Here is a 16341-nt window from a genome sequence, read left to right as displayed (position 1 = left end):
ACTCTCCCACAACAGATTAAGAGGACAGATGGACATGAGGAAGCCGAAGCTACAGCACTTTAGAACAGGAGATGGAACTGAATTTGTTTCTACAACAACTATTCCTAAGAAAGAAGTGCTTACATAAATAGCTATCATTTTACAAAGTGTCTGTATGCTAGACACTGTCCTAAGAACTTCGCATATTAACTCACTTAATCTTTAAAAGAACCTATAAAGTAAGTATTCCCACCTTCAGATGGGGAAAATGGAGTCAAAGAACAGTTCGGCAAGTTGTGCAAGTAAGCAATGAACGAGTCGGTGGTGGAGTTGAGACTAACGTAGGCAGTCTAATTTCCAAGTCAGGTCTTAACTACTAGCCTATGCCACTTCTTAAACGCAAAGGGCAGTAACGGGTGGGACAATAATAAAGGGACGGAATAATCATAGTTTAGCACATAGACATACTACTGCCACAACTAGAAGGACCCACAACTAAAATATACAACTATGCACTGGCGGGATTTGGGGAGAAAAAGGAAAACAAAAAGATTGGCAACAGTTGTTAGCTCAGGTGCCAATCTTAAAAATAAATAAGTAAATAAATAAATAAATACCGACATATCACATTGGTAGCATGTCAAATAGAAAGTGCTCCGATGATCAGAATATGCCACACTTTTCAGAGACATATGGTAGTGTTGTAGACAGAGCCATCACTCACCTGGCCTTTGCCCCTCTGGATATGTATTTCCGGGTTACTGATTCCCTTTGTCCTGTAGCTTCAGACTCTAACAGCCAACTGACAGACAAGACTGAAGAACTTGTGCTTGTCTGGATTCTTACAGCAAATTATTCTGCACAACCACTGACATGCCATGCTCCCCCTCTGACGCTTCTGCTCTGCTGTCTCCAGTTCTCCCTCCCGGCTACCCTGGAGGACCTCGCCAGTGGCTCTGTGTCTTCCACTGACCTGCGAGTTTAAGTGTTGACCGTGCTCCCTCCAGGTTAGGGGCCAGTACATGCGTGTTGATGTGGTTGATTATACAAACCACATTCTATACTACAAGAGTTGTATGGACAACGATTGCTTTTTAAGAAGTGCCTGATTTATATAAATCTGAATACCTTTACTGGCAAAACCATTACGAATTCTTCCCTGCAGTTCAGGCTGGTGGACAGTGGCTGCTAAAGAGCAGTAAGGAATAAACCAGGAATGGAACAGACTGCAGACTTAACCATGGAAAGGAGAGAATTTGGGAGCATTCACTCGCTATTTCAAAAAATTTTCTACTGAAAATATTTACGGCTGCAGCAAAACTCTGGGTCTGGAGGAGACAGCTACTGTTGCTCCCTTACTAAGAAGCCCGGGGATAGCTGCTGTCTGAGTTTGTCTGGAGCATTTCTGACATGCTGCCTCAGCACCGGCCAGTCATTCCGACCACGGCAGTGCAGCCCCGGCTGTAGCCCGTGGACCCCAGGCAGCCCCCCCAGCTGGTGTGGTCACTCAGCCCAGAGGCTCACCGAGAGGGTGCGGAGCAAAGGTGCTGGGCGAAGGCTGCTGCTCTTTGGTCTGCAGGTCAGGCAGGCCAGGGGCCTGGGGGTGGGGGGGGAAGCTGTCCACGGCCGATTTGCCTGCAGAAGGGTGCAGAGACAGGTGTGGCGGGGGCGGCGGCGGCTTCACGAGCAGGGCCTGGGCCAGCTGGCGCTGGTGCTGCTGGATCTGCTGCTGCAGGTTAGTGATTGTGCGCGCAACCTGGCGGTGGAGACACACACTTCAGCAGGTAGAAGTGACGCCCATCACTTGTCTGCAGACGAAGTGCATTCAGTCTCCACTATTTTCACCCCTGGGCCACCAGTGGTTGGGCCAACCTTTTCCCAAACCTAGGTGACCCCAAGACTGTTAAAAGGGGAGGGTGGGTGAGAGGAAAATCAAGGACATCAGAGTTCATCGATCAGCATCTCTTAGATCAGGGAAGATTGTAGCTAATGAATCCAGCTAAAAACCCAACTGGGTGACACCTACTTGCTGCTCCTGTTGTCTCATGGGTCCGGAAACATTACGCTGGGCCTGTAACATCTGCTGCTGGATTTGTAAACGTTGGTACGCCTAATGACAGAAGGAAAACAATTGAAATATTACAAGAAAGCCATCAACAAATGGTTCAACTTCTCAACATTAGTTAAAAAGTCAAAAGAGAAAATGGCAAGACTCTTGGTGCCCTTGCCATGCCGTGGTGTCAGCACACTGTGAGGCAAGAAGCATTTTTAAAAAAGAAATGTCTTTCCCAAACCCTTCTAGTGCATAGATTTTTACAAGTAACTCAGTCAGTACCCCTGTTTAGTACTGGTAATGAGTTTTGTCAGCAAATATTTTTCAAAATTCTTCTGCTCGATTCATACAAACTAAAAATAAAAAGAAATGAGGGTAAAATGAAAAAAAATTATTCTTAAAATGATATAGATGAAAGTTGTCTAGAATGGCTCAAGAAGGTGGCAGAAAAGTGGTGATCGGCTGCCCCAGATGATCACAGAACCATACATATTAAAGGCTCATAAGCACCAGGAGCCACGTGCTCATCCCAGTCAACATGGGGCCTCACATCCAGCTTGTGGCACTATTGTCACACAGACCCCCGTCTACGAAGCCAGCTAAAAGGATCGTGAGTCTTCAGCACATAGATGCAGAAGGTTTGGTCATCTGATTGTTTCAAAATGTTGACTGAATATTCTAAATTGTTTTCTTACAACATGGATTTTCTGGGACATCTTTGGCAAGAGGATATATTCAAACAGAATCCAAATAAAGGCAGAAATTACACTATTAGAAATGCCTCATTAGGGAAACAATAGAAAGAATAAACAAATGGGACTTCATCAGACTAAATAGCTTCTTCAAGGCAAGGGAAAACAGGAATGAAACAAAAAAACAACCCACTAGTTGGGAAAAAATATTTACAAGTTATTTATCCGACAAAGGGTTAATCTCCATAACATATAAAGAACTCACATAGCTCAACAAAAAAAATCAAACAATCCGATTAAAAAATGGGCAGGGGACATGAACAGACATTTCTCTAAAGAAGATATACGGATGGCCAATAGACACATGAAAAGATGCTCATCGTCACTAATCATCAGGGAAATGCAAATCAAGACTACACTAAGATATCACCTTACACCTATTAGAATGGCAAAAACAACCAAAACAAAAAGTGACAAATGTTGGAGAGGTTGTGGAGAAAAAGGAACCCTCATACACTGTTGGTGGGAATGCAAAGTGGTGCAGCCACTATGGAAAACAGTATGGAGATGTCTCAAAAAATTAAAAATAGAAATACCATATGACCCAGCCATCCCACTACTGGGTATCTATCCAAAGAACTTGAAATCAGCAATCCCAAAAGTCCCATGCACCCCCTATATTCATCACAGCATTATTTACAATAGCCAAGACATGGAAGCAACCTAAGTGCCCATCAACTGATGATTAGATAAAGAAGATATGGTATACATATAGAATGGAATACTACTCAGCCATAAAAAAGGATAAAATCGTCCCATTCACAACAACATGGATGGACCTTGAGGGTATTATGTTAAGCCAAATTAGCCAGACAGAGAAAGAAGAACTCTGTATGACTCCACTCATATGAGGAATTTAAACATGTAGACAGAGAGAACTGATTAGTGGTTACCAGGGGAAAGGAGGGGTGGGGGGAGGGCACTAAGGGTGAAGGGGTTCACCTACAACACGACTGACAATAACGTACACACAAGGTTGGAAATTTCACAACGTTTTAAACGATCATAATCTTAATAAAAAGTAAAAAGAAATGCCTCATTAATCTGTAAATTCTGAAGGAGTACAGTACTTCACTTAAGTGAATCCTCATAGGTCCGAAAACATAACGTTAGGATGCATCAAAACTTTATCAATATTTCTGGAAAAAAATGTAAAAACAGTATACCTCGTTTTTAAAATAGAACATATTAAACATAATTTAACATTTTCTTGGTGTCTTTCACACCAAGAAAGGGGTCAATAAAAAAATTACTGTATGAATAAAAGATTCTGGAACATCAGTATGATAATCAGCTTTGTATCATGTCAGAATACAGCAATGTCCTTACCATGCTTAAGGGGGAGAAAGCTATTTTCCTCTATAAAAAGAGTGCTACGTAATACGCTTTAAGGTTGTTTCCTCTCCATCTGAGACCAGCGGTCTTTGTTGGTGCTGTCGGTAGTGAGAGCAACAGTACCGTACACTTGCGCCACCCCCGCAGGCCGTCAGGTCTCAGGCAGCCTTACCGCCGCACTACGAGGCGCCCCGTCTCCCTTTGCTGGGGGAAGAAACAGCCTCGAGAGTCTCGTCATGGCCCTGAGCCCACGTCCAGAGCTCATGCACTTCATTAGCACTATTACTTGTCTCCAGGCTACTTTCCTCCTCCCATCCTACCCTGCTACTTACTGGGAAACCAGACACTCAAACTGGTTCGATGAGTGCCTAACAACAGCAAAGGGGCAGGACTGAGAGTGCCCAGGACTCTCCTGGAAGGCAAGATTTGACACCAATGGTTTTGTCTATCGGAGGCCTTTTTTTCCTTCCTTCATGATTCCTGCTCATTTTCCAGGAGATGAAGCTGTTGCACAAGACTTCTAAATCAACTGCCAACGCGTCACAGACAGAAACAGCACACTTGGTCCTTAAGTGCACATAAATCCAGTAGGTATCCAGGGATACAACAACATGGCATTTTGGGATAAAAGCAACCAGACTGTTGAAAATTAAAAATTCAAGATACATTAAGTTATAAAACTTTCAAGAATTACTAGGCTATATTAGCCTTTCTCAACAGGGATTCTGATAGAGATTTAAGTCCTAATCTCTAAGGCATCTACTGCAGGTAATGAAGTAACTTTTCTCTCATGCTTCAGGAATGGTATTTGTGTATACTATCCTTGGAAGAATTTAGAAAATAGTTACTCAAATGATTTTTTGTCTTCTGTGGTTCTGCCGAGAAACTCCAGATGCAAAAGGCTGGTGGAGAGCTCAGGCTAAAAGACATGCCTGATCATAGGATCTGGAGACTTTGAACATGAAGGGGCCAAAGAATTTACAAAGCTTAGGAAAAACACCCTTAAGTGAAACACTTCCTAATTCTTTTAATAGTGTAAAAACTTCATGAGAGTCTCAATGACATCCGCTGTCAGGAGGAAAAGTGTCATGTAAGCACTTTTATCAGTCAGCGTGCATGAGTGGGCCATCTAGGTGACCGGCGGGTGGGCACTGCTCCTTTGTCCCGGAAGGCGACAGATCCAAGCACTCACCAGCTGCAGCTGATAGAGCTGGTTCAACAGCGTCATATGCTGAGGATTAATTGGCGAGGTTAATAGTGCAGGGTTGAGACCAATGTTTTTTGCTGCAAACTGCAAAAGCTGTGCTTGAACCTGTTCAAGACAAACATAGACCATCAGGCACCGGATCTCGATTAAAAATATTTACTTGTCCGTGTAGTTTTGAGATGCAAAACTGATTAAATGACAATTATATGTTTCATGAGTGAACTTCAAAAGCCATTCAAACATTTGTGGACACTTTTACATTAGTAGTTAACATGCTTTTGTGAAGAATAAGGAAGGAAGGAAAGGGAAAGGAAGAAATTTCTTCCTACAAAGATTTTAGTTATGAATGAACTTTCTAGTTATGAATTAACTTAGTTATGAATTAACTCTGCAATTTCTTTTCTAGGAGTGACCTTGGGTCACTCCTGTCAGTAACTGATTCACGCTCTGTCACAGTGAAAATAAGTGGGCATAATTTCAGGACAGGGAACAGTGAAGGGGCCACAGGGAAGAAGTTATCCTCACTCGGCTCAAGCCTTCAAGGTGGCGGGTGCGTGCTCTTATGGAGGCTGCTCAGACCAGTCCTCATGGGAGCTCTGGGACAGCACCACAGCCCCCACCAGACGGTCTGGTCCCAGGGCAAGCAGTAGCTCCTCAAGCTGACATGCTTGGGAAGAGGTCACCCCTGCTCGTGGGAGCAGACATTCCTCTTGGTGGCACGACTGCCCAGGCACCTGCAGCACAGGCACTGGCAGGGCTCTGCCAGCCCTGACCTGGACTGTCAATCCCCGTTCAGGGGTACCTCTTCAAAGGGGACCCACTGCTCTGGGCCAGCCAGCGGCCTGCCCCAGGCCTGGCTTGTTCAAGGTTTCCACTGTGTACTATGTACGTTTATCTCAGCATTTATGGAAGATGATTTCAGGTAGCACATGGATGAGCATTTTGTACTTTAACAGTTGTCTAATGTGTAATAGAAAAATGTTGATTTTTCTATTTATGGTGTATATGAAAAGTTTTCTTGAAGAATAATTTATTTACATTAAGAAGGCAAGTCAACTGAAAGAACACCTATCATGGAATGGTACAGAGAACGTGAGGGACGCACAGACGACTGGCCTTCTGGACATGCTGTTTTGCTGCGTGTGGGGAAGACTGCTGCCCGTCCCCCAGGCCCCATCTCTCCTTCTGCCCCTCAGGCTGGGGCGGCCGTGTCCCTGGGTGTGGGCAGCGGGACGTGAGGGGAAGTGGTCTGTGCAATCCCCCGGCTGCGGCAGAAGGGTTGCTGGCCAGACTCCCGCCGGCCTCTGTGTCTTTGGGAACCGGCTGTGGCAGAGCTGCGCTCTCTGCACTGTCACCCCAGAGAGGAGATGTCTGTTGTGTCTGAGTCACCGGATCTGGGGTCTCTTCGTTAAGAGCTGTCTACTCTGTATCCTAACTAATGGATTTAACTCTTAATTCACCCAGGTTTCAGCCATCTCAACTCAGTGCACAAATCTGGGTTCAAACAATTACACAGTGATAATTACTTCAAGCTAATTCTATAATTTATCATTAAAATCGATTATTGAATATTCTTTATAAGGGGTAAGGACTATAACATTGTAATTAAAAATTCAGTCCAAAGTCTAAAATTACGGCGTGTTCTAAAAGTAAACAATACTAACATGAAAAAACTGATATGCTTTAGAGCTTTCTATAGCAACAATATCCTTTTCCTTAATTTTACTTGATCTTTTTTTAAACAATCTATGGGCAAAAATAATCTAATACTAAATAATAAACTTAACTATAAAGTCTATAATATATATACTGTGACACATGATCACATTTAGTTTGACACTAAAGCATTCTTCAATCCTTCGTCACTTCTAAGCGGTTTCTGGTACACCCCAAGCAATACTTCAGCTTGTCACTTTCCTCTCCCGCCCATCTAGGACAATTCATTGGGCTCATCTGAAGATTTTCTCAAGACCAGGACAAAAATCACATCAATGGTAGTGTGTATGGTACATCTAACACTCTACCCATATAGCACACTACCCAATAGTGCTTCTGGCAGGTGGCAGCCGAGCCCTAGCTCGCTGGCTGAGGCACCCCAAGGAGCACTGAGGACACGCCCCCCCGGAGCAGGAGAGTCAGACGGACAGATTAACGCGGAGAGGCCTCCTGGTGGGTGCAGGGTAATTTGCTCTCACTTTAAAACAGTCACGTGGCTGCGGCACAAGATACCACAGAATGCCTGCCTCTGTGTCGCCTCACTCAGTGACGCGTGGACGCGGGTCTGACCTGAGGGGATAGAAACTGAGGCACTTGAGCACGGAGACTGGGCTGGGAGGAGTTCAGAGGCTGCACGGGCGGCTGCGGCGGCTGTTGCATGGTCCTGGCTTGTGCTGCTCCGCTGCTGCCAAATACACCCAGATTGCCACTCGGTATCTGAGGGTGATGGAAAGGGGACACAGTAGTTAAGTCGGGAGCTACAGGAACACTGGAGGTAGGGGGCAATGCTATGTTTTCCTAAACATGAATGCAAGATGGTTTCTACTTCCTGTCAACTTTTACCAAAGTGAATTTTTAATATGTGCTGTTTATACTGTTTATAGATAATGGAAAATCATCCAAGACACGCATAGCTATTTGAATAATATACATTTCTAAAAGGACATCTGTGATGAGTTAGAGAATAACAATGAGTGGGGATTACTAATCTGAGAGAATGACCAAATTTTCAAATAGGAGATACAAATATTATTTCAACAACAAAACCTGAATTGAATAAACTGACAAATTCAGGTAATTAACTTGGTGTGAAATATAATAAATGTATTTTATTTATTTATTTTTTTGAGGAAGATTAGCCTTGAGCTAACAAATGCTGCCAATCCTCCTCTTTTTGCTGAGGAAGACTGGCCCTGAGCTAAGATCCGTGCCCATCTTCCTCTACTTATATGTGGGACGCCTGCCACAGCATGGCATGCCAAGAGGGTGTCCACACCCGGGATCCCAACCGGCAAACCCCAGGCCACTAAAGCGGTGCGTGTGGATGTAACTGCTGCGCCCCTGGGCCGGCCCCTAATAAAGGTATTGTAGGTGTGCTTTCTGCTCAGCTAGATGACCTGTCCGGCAGGCAGGGTGAGTGACAGCACTGAGCAGAAACCCCTGCTGCGGGGCTCGCTCCCAGCGCTGCCTGCTGCATTAGAGGCTTTCAGAAGGCAGAACGTCTGAAATGCAGACGCTCCACTGAACTGCCACCAGCGTTAGCAATGCCACATCCCCTGGGTCATGCAGCCTAGGATGGTGCAGAGAGCGGAACAGGGGCTGCTGACAGTTCCTCCAGCACAGCAGGCACACAAGGGACTGTTGGGGCCACCCCAAATATCACAGCATCTACTTAAAGAGAAGTAGCAAAGCTGTGTGTGTGTCAGCCTCATCTTTGAGAAAATCAGTGAGAAGAGAAATTCTACAGACGGGAAAAGAGTGATTTGCTTGCATTTCATTCTACAGAATTCACAGGAGAGAAGTGACACAAAGCAGTGATCAATCAAAACTCTCAGGTCATCCCTTTAGTGATGTCTGCCAGTGACGTTCTCCTTTCCCAAGAGTGTCAGAGGCAGGGAAAGGCCAACGTGACTATGGAAACCAGTGAGAACCTTACGACAGCTGTCACCTCTACGTCTGGGAAAAAGGTGAGGATGTGGTGTTTCATGCAGATCAGTGTATTTAAGGTTTCGATGGCCAGGACAAAGAGGCCAGCACCAACTAGACCTACGAATGGATTTGGCAACTGAAGACTACTCTGCAACATGTGTCATCTACACCAGCTATAAGGCGGCACCAAGGATGGTGAGCTCAAACATGTTTTAGCGATGTGTAAAAATCAATATAATTTTGAAGCATTTCCTACAACACGGTTAAATCTCAAGAACTAGATTCCACTCTTGACATCAGGAAATCCTTATAGTATTTCAACTACCTTCACATATTCAATCATATTTTAAAATACAGCCATGAATTAAAAACAAGAACGTTTCTGTCTCAAACATATTTCTTAAAGGCAAATAAAACAGAGGCCCTGTCGGCGCTCTCCCAACAGCCTTACCTGTCTAGAGGAATTCAAGTTTTGCATGCCCAGCCCTGAGGCAATCCCACCCAGGGCCTGATTAGGGAGTGCACTGTTTGAAAGGGGGAGCTTCAGGCTTGGTGAAGGCAAAAATGGTGAAGTCGTGGGCTCTTCCACTAGGCCGCCATCCTGATTGGAGAAAGAAAGGGTGAGCTGTGTGCGGTGTCCATCCACAGACAAAGCACAAAGCAGTTTCCCAAGGTCATATCAAGGGAGATGAATGAAGAAAGAATTAAAAGATCAAAAAAGCATGGATAATAAGAGAATGGAGAACATGGGCAAAAGGAAGAGGGGGAAAAGAAAAAAGAGAAACAGGATTAAGATGCTGTTTTCATTTTAACAATTATTTTACAAACATATATATTAGCTTATAACATTCTCATCCACTATTGATCCTGCCTAGGGGTAGAAGTCAGGAGAAAGAGACAGAAACATTGGCAAAAGTCTTATCTGGAAAACATTTTATGACCATTTTCAAATAAACAGGTTCCTTTCGAGAAGTTATTACAAGGCTAGAGGTATATGTTAGGCTGAATTCTGCTGACATTCAACTGTTTTTGACCTACAAACATAGCAATTTCATATGGTTTAACCTAATAATAGGGTAAGTTATAAAACAGAGAGAATCCTATTAAATCTTTTTACATTTATTGAGGTCACACTATGTGCCAGGCCTTTTGCAAGTTTATCTCATCTAACTTCATAATAAGCCTGTAGCATTACCCCACATTTTAAAAATTAGAAAACAAGTCAGGGTTCCACACTTAGCAAATAAAAATACCGGATGCGGAGCTAAACTGGAATTTCAGACGAACGACAAATAATATTTTGGAATAAGTTATTCGTAGTTATTCACGGGGCATCCTGAATCCAAAGCGTGCCCACACTGGTACAGGGCGGGACAAGGGCGTGAGCCCCGCTCCGGGCTCCACAGCTACAGCTTCTTGCAGAGGAGCGTGTTGGGGAGGACCCTGTTTATTTGAGAACAGAGATGAAAACTCATCTCTTCTCCTGTGAGATTTTCCTTTTTTTTTAACTTGTCCTTTCTTCCTTTAATTTTATTTTCAAGGTTCAACATTTGGATTGAATTTAATTCAATGCCATTTTCCCCCGTGAGTTCTACCCATCTGGAGAGGGGACAGTAATACACGACAATACTCAAAGGATTGAACTGGTGATGGGACTTGTTAAACATCCAAGGGGATGTCCCCACAGACACCTGCACGTTCTCTGAAGTGGCTGATCCAAGCAAGGGCCAGCAAGACACAGGTGCCAATGCCCAACCACCTGTAATGCCTTTTTCTGAGATTAAACATATAACACATCATTTCCAATCAGAAGAACCGTGTATATAAAATGAGACAGTAATGCAGAGATTTGATGACCCTCGTCTATTGGACAAATTGAAGCAGATAACCCAGCCAAGTTCATCCAATAAAACGAAAATCAGTTTTCAATTTCAGTATATTTTACTCCTAGTCACATCATAAGAAATACAACACTACCTCTTTTATGTTAAACATTTACATATACTAGAAAAAAATGGGTAGAAGTCATTTCAGTATTACAGTCCAGCAAGTTTTAATCCGGCTTGCGCTAAGGACACAGTTAAAATGAAAAACATCTCTTATTAAACAAACAAAAAACCACCCAAATCCATACCTTGTCAAGAAAGGTGGGGCGGTCCACGGAAGACTCTTTGGAGATTGGTGGGCGGCAGCCAAGGGGTTTGGTGACCATTCCATTGTAGTCAGGCACTCCCAGTCCACGCTTGTCCATGTCCACCTTCTTTTCCAGCAGAGCGCCTGGAACACAACCACAGAAGGCACACTTAAAACGCCCGAGGAACCAGTGATGCTGCTGAGCACATGACGGGCGCCAGCTGAAGCCTCTAAGGAAGGATCCAAGACCCTCAACCCTCCAGAAAACAGGGAGGCTCTTGGTTCGGTTCTGGCTGAGCCTCGACAGATCTGGTCGCTGCTCAGGCCTCCCTCCATTCCTGCTCCTCTCTACCTGCTTCGTCCACTCCAGCCACACTGGCCACCTCTGCCCCTCAGGGGCTCGGCCATCCTGTCCCCGGGAGGCAGCCCCCTTCTTCACACAGGCCTCAGTGGTCACTTTCTCAGATGGGCCTTCCCTGATTAGTTGTCTAAAACAGCTCCTCTGTCCCACCTCCCAGCCACTGATTTCCACTTACTGAGTCCTTATTAGTTGCAAGGACTCTTCTAGACGGTGGAGATACAATACAATGCAAGGCAGACATAGCTTTTGTCCTCATGGTCTTTCAGTCTAGTGACTAGAATCTGTTTAGCTCACTTCAACTTTGCACTATTTCACAATTCTAAGAAGTCAGAATGAACTTCAACTCACACTGACATTTTTCTCTGTCTTGGCAGCTTATACCATACATTTTGGCACGTGCACATGATTATAAAGTTGATCCTCATTACTGGCAGATTCTGTACTTGTGAATTCATCTACTAGCTAAAATTTATTTGCAGTCCCCAAAATCAATAATTGTGGCACTTTTGTGGTCATTTGTGGATGTCCACAGGGCAGTGAAAAATTCAACTCGCCCGACACGCACATGCGTAGTGCAGCTCAAACCAGACGACGCTCTGCTTCTTACTCCAGCTCTCCCAGGGCACACAAGTGTCCTTCTTGTGATCTAGTCTGTGCCATGTTTTTTGCATTTTTGTGCTTTTTATTGGTGATTACAGTGTTTAAAATGGTCCCCAAGCATGGTGCTGAAGTGCTATCTAGTGTGTTTCTGAGTGCAGGAAGGCTGGGATGTGCCCCACAGAGAGAACACACAGATAAGCTTTGTTCAGGCGCAAGTTATGGTGGTACTGGCTACGAGTTCAATGTTAATGAATCAATAATATGGCACATCCAGAAAAAGGAAGAGAAAAGTCATTGATCTGTACGTAAGGATCCTCGCAAAGAGCTAAAGTAACATCTACAGTGTGTGATGAAGTTATGGAAAAGATGGAAAAGTGGTAAATTTGTGGATTTGAGAGATGACATTAAAAAAAAAAGGCACAGCTGACAGCATTGGTGTGAGTCTAAAAGCCAAAGAAATTTATGGTCACATTACCCCCAGTCAGGAAAATGTTAAACCCTTCTTAGCTAAAGTTTTATTACAAAGAAATATGGTACGATTATTTGCGAGAAACATTTATTAAATAAGGTGTCTTTAAACAAAAACATGCATAAAGCAAGGTTACATAATGCCTGGTTGACAAAAATGCTGTGGCCAGAGACTCACAGGAACCCCACCCGATGCCCCCGAGAGCCACGGCTCAGTGTTTGCTATCCAGTGTGTGCAGTGACCTCACAGAACCTAAGTACCACGAACAATGAGTCAGCTGTCTTTTACACGGACATATTTAATATCACTATTATTAGGAAAGCAGCTCCAGCTTGTTCTGACAGTAAATCTCATCTCTCAACGAGAGTAAAAGCTCAGCCAGTGTGTGATGCTTCTGGTGGCCCCTGAACGAGCCCATTCTAGGGCAAGGCATGAGAAACGTGCCTGGTCAGTATTGAACGAAGTCTGGCCTGTGGTCTCAGTGCCTTTCTCCAAGAGTGTCATTATCACCTCCCCTTAAAACAGATGGAAAAAATGCATCTATTTGTTGAAGTACTGGAAGAAAATGGAAAAAGCAAACATGCTTCCCTGTGGCATTTGGCTGTTCGTCCCCAGAGCCCCAGCCCCAAGAGACTCGCTACGTGGTTAGTGCACGTAGTGTGGCTCCTCCTGCTTGCGGCCTCCTGACTCCCCAGCACGTGTCCCACCATTCATCTGTGACTATGATGAAACGCTTCTGGAAATAAAAACTCCACAAACTGGTACCTTTAGAAAAAGTGTACTTCAAGTGTGTCATCTTACTTACTCATGGCCTGGTCAAGGTTCATATTATTACTCTTCAAGGCCTCTTCAGCTGGCTCTCTCTGTGTGAGGAAACAGTGTTCATTAGGATTGCATGCTAAAAAGAAAACCTTGTAAAGAGTCTTATCACTATCAACTTAGGGAAGTGATTATTATCAACCTAATATTTTTAGGTTTTGGAACTGGAAATACTTTTCTTCATTGTTGAGGTTAGAGATAAATGTCTTGTAATAAGAAAAGTATTGAATTGATTTTTAGAGTAAAGAACTTGTATTTAACATTTCAAAAAGAAAACATACAATGCCAGTAGAATCCTGTAATTGTTTCTGTACCACATTGAACAGCAATGGTTCAGCAAGGATGAAATCTCTGCCAGGAGAGCAGAGCCACAGACATGGACACATGCAGACAGTAAGGCAGGACAGACTCCTGTGCTAATGAGCCACCTCTCTGTGCGGCTCTCTCACGCCAGCAGCCGCAGCAAAGTCACTGGAAGAGTCAGAGCGCAGAGCTGCATTCTCTACTTCACGGGCTCTAAGCTCCGCTGCCAACCACTTTTCATAAAGAAATGTAAAAACAAAACAAAACATAACAAGTAGATTCCTTTTGATAATTATCCCTATGATTGGAACAGACTGATCTCATCAGAACACTGAAACCAAGCAGAGGCACCGTGTTTCAGTACCACAGTGTAACTCTGGACTCCCGGACGGGCCTCCACGGTTCCTGCCATCATTTCACACATGAAGAGGTTGGCCCACCCAGGCTAGGCGCCCTGCCCAGTGTCAGAGGACCTGCGCCCAATGGGAAATATGGCGTTCCCTCCTCTAGACTGGCAACATTTTGGACTCACTCTTTAGGGACATCCACAGTAATCAAAAGGTAAATACTCATTTGAATAAGGATTTGGAAAGAAGACATTTGAAGGGAATACATGGCAGATATAGGCAATATCCCTCACTATCGGACCTCTTGCCATTCCTTCTTAGGAACTGGACAGATGGTGATAAATTTTCAGAGGAATACCCTGTGATTTCAAACTCTCCCTAACAGATCTGATTGAAACTCAGCAAAGTTTAGCTCAGGATCTTTCTCTGGACACGAAGCTTTAGTACTTTATACCAATTTTTCTCTTGCAATCTTTGTTAATCTACTGCATAAACTAAGGAAAACTGACTTCTAATTACGAATTAAAAGAAAATATAAAACTGTATAAAACAAAGAAAATTAAAAATCACACAGCATTTTTTATTCTAGGAAAAGGCTCTCACATCTTTCCCAATAGAAATGATGTGGGTCTTTGCTGTAGTTCAAAGCAATGGTCCCTACACAGAAGTGCCCAGGTGAAAGGGGAATTTACGAGTTAGGTTATGTCAACAGTCTCATCCCTCAAAAGTCTTCCTTCCTCGTTACACATGATAACGTGGACAGGACACAACGGGGCCATGCACAGCAGGACACACGGTGGGTAGCAGTAAAACAGGACAGCAGTCACCGGGAAGCCCATGTCTGTGAGTTGTCTGATGAGCCGGTTCATGATCCAGGCCTCGTCCTGCTTGCCAGACGTTTTCACGCCCTAGAGTGAAGTGTGGGCAGGGGGAAAGTCCATGAGTCACATTTTAATGCATTTCTTCTAGAAAAGGGAGAGGCTTAGAATTCATGGTGACTTATAGGTCACAGAACCTTTTTGTATTAATGTGGAATAGTGCTGTACTCCAGCAAGTCCTTGACAGGACTTGGTGCCTAGTACTACGGAACGCTTCAGGGGACATCTGTAGGTTGGCATATGCGTGTAATTTATGGACTTGAAAAAGCAAGATAATTACTTCCCTTCCCCAGAGAATGAATTTAGTTCATCACAGTATGTACTACTTCCATTATCAAATAATCGTAGTAAGAGCTCCCTTGAACATGGTCCTACGCTAATAAGTTTGTGAAGTTTACTAAAAATTACATGGTTTTTGCCCTTTTATAAGCTTTATTCTAAAAAATGAAAAAATACAGGGGTTCATTCCAACAGAATGAAAAGGCAACAAGAAGAAAGGAACAAAAAATCTGTTAATTTATTAAGTATTTGTTGCTTACAGCCCTTTGGGTGAGAAAAAGTAACTGGGAAAGTGCCAGTGAGGGAGAAAGGAGAGGTCAGCTACAGAAAGAAAGCAGCAGAGCAGAGGAGGGAGGCGGGAGTGCGGCAGCAGGGCTGGGGGCAAGACGGGAGCCCTGCTCTCAGCGTTCCCTCCCGTTCTACAATTACAAAGACTAACGCTGCATTAATACAATGTAAAAACCCTCCTCTAAAAATATTCCTTATAGTGCTTTTCGAAATCGAGCCTGCCATAACGACAGAACAGAGCCTACGGGCCAATATTAAACTAACGGGCCTTCTCTCCTTGAGGAAGCAGCTCATTTGGGGACCATGTTCATCATCACTCTGCTACCAGAGCCAGATTTGCCAAGAAGATACAATATTTTACCAATTTGGTATTTCTTGTCCCATCATTAACCGGGTTATTTGCCAGCCCAATTGTAAAAAGACTTCTTTTTGAGATCTGTAATCACTCCTACTCCTTACGAAGAGAGCCCTGGTTTTTGCTTCTGGGTTCTGCTTACCGCTATTTGAATAATTTTTTAAACTAAATATTTTTGAACAGATAATACATTCATACGATCGGAATGCAGAAAAAAGGCATACACAAAAGCATCTTCTTCCCACCATCCCCTATCCACTTAGTTCTTGTGTTTTCTAAGAGGAAAACTCTTTGGAGTTTCTTGTTTATCCTTCCCAAGAATCTTTTAACTCTACAGAAGCCATTAGGAATGACGCATTTTTTTCTTCTGTTCCCCCTGCCCCTCCAAAGTGGTGGTGTACTACACATATTTTTCTGTACGTTGCCTGCTCATTCAATCATATGTTTTGGTGATCCCGTCATACAATATGTATAGAACTTCTTTGAAAAAATCTGTTTAGCTTTCCATAATACGAATGTGCCATAATTTAACTAGTTA

General features: G+C 43.7%; 1 protein-coding gene across 8 annotated transcripts in view; it reads right to left on the bottom strand.

Annotated features, from left to right (window-relative positions):
• Positions 1 to 16341, bottom strand: part of TNRC6C (trinucleotide repeat containing adaptor 6C) — a 138851-nt gene that overhangs the window by 17838 nt on the left and 104672 nt on the right. For 3 of the 8 annotated variants that reach the window (XM_070483712.1, XM_070483709.1, XM_070483710.1), the window contains exons 8-15: positions 14831 to 14911; positions 13340 to 13397; positions 11106 to 11248; positions 9423 to 9596; positions 7613 to 7759; positions 5312 to 5431; positions 2006 to 2089; positions 1504 to 1735 (exon numbers count right to left, since the gene is read on the bottom strand). In XM_070483712.1, coding sequence (XP_070339813.1) covers positions 1504 to 1735; positions 2006 to 2089; positions 5312 to 5431; positions 7613 to 7759; positions 9423 to 9596; positions 11106 to 11248; positions 13340 to 13397; positions 14831 to 14911 — 1039 coding nt within the window. The remainder of the gene's footprint in view (positions 1 to 1503; positions 1736 to 2005; positions 2090 to 5311; positions 5432 to 7612; positions 7760 to 9422; positions 9597 to 11105; positions 11249 to 13339; positions 13398 to 14830; positions 14912 to 16341) is intronic. The other 5 variants (XM_070483716.1, XM_070483711.1, XM_070483715.1 and 2 more) reach the window with 3 other exon arrangements.

This window comes from Equus asinus, chromosome 13, assembly GCF_041296235.1.
Source record: "Equus asinus isolate D_3611 breed Donkey chromosome 13, EquAss-T2T_v2, whole genome shotgun sequence".
NCBI lineage: Eukaryota > Metazoa > Chordata > Mammalia > Perissodactyla > Equidae > Equus > Equus asinus.
Note: the sequence above shows the minus strand (reverse complement) of the source record. Positions and strands in the feature narration are given on the sequence as shown.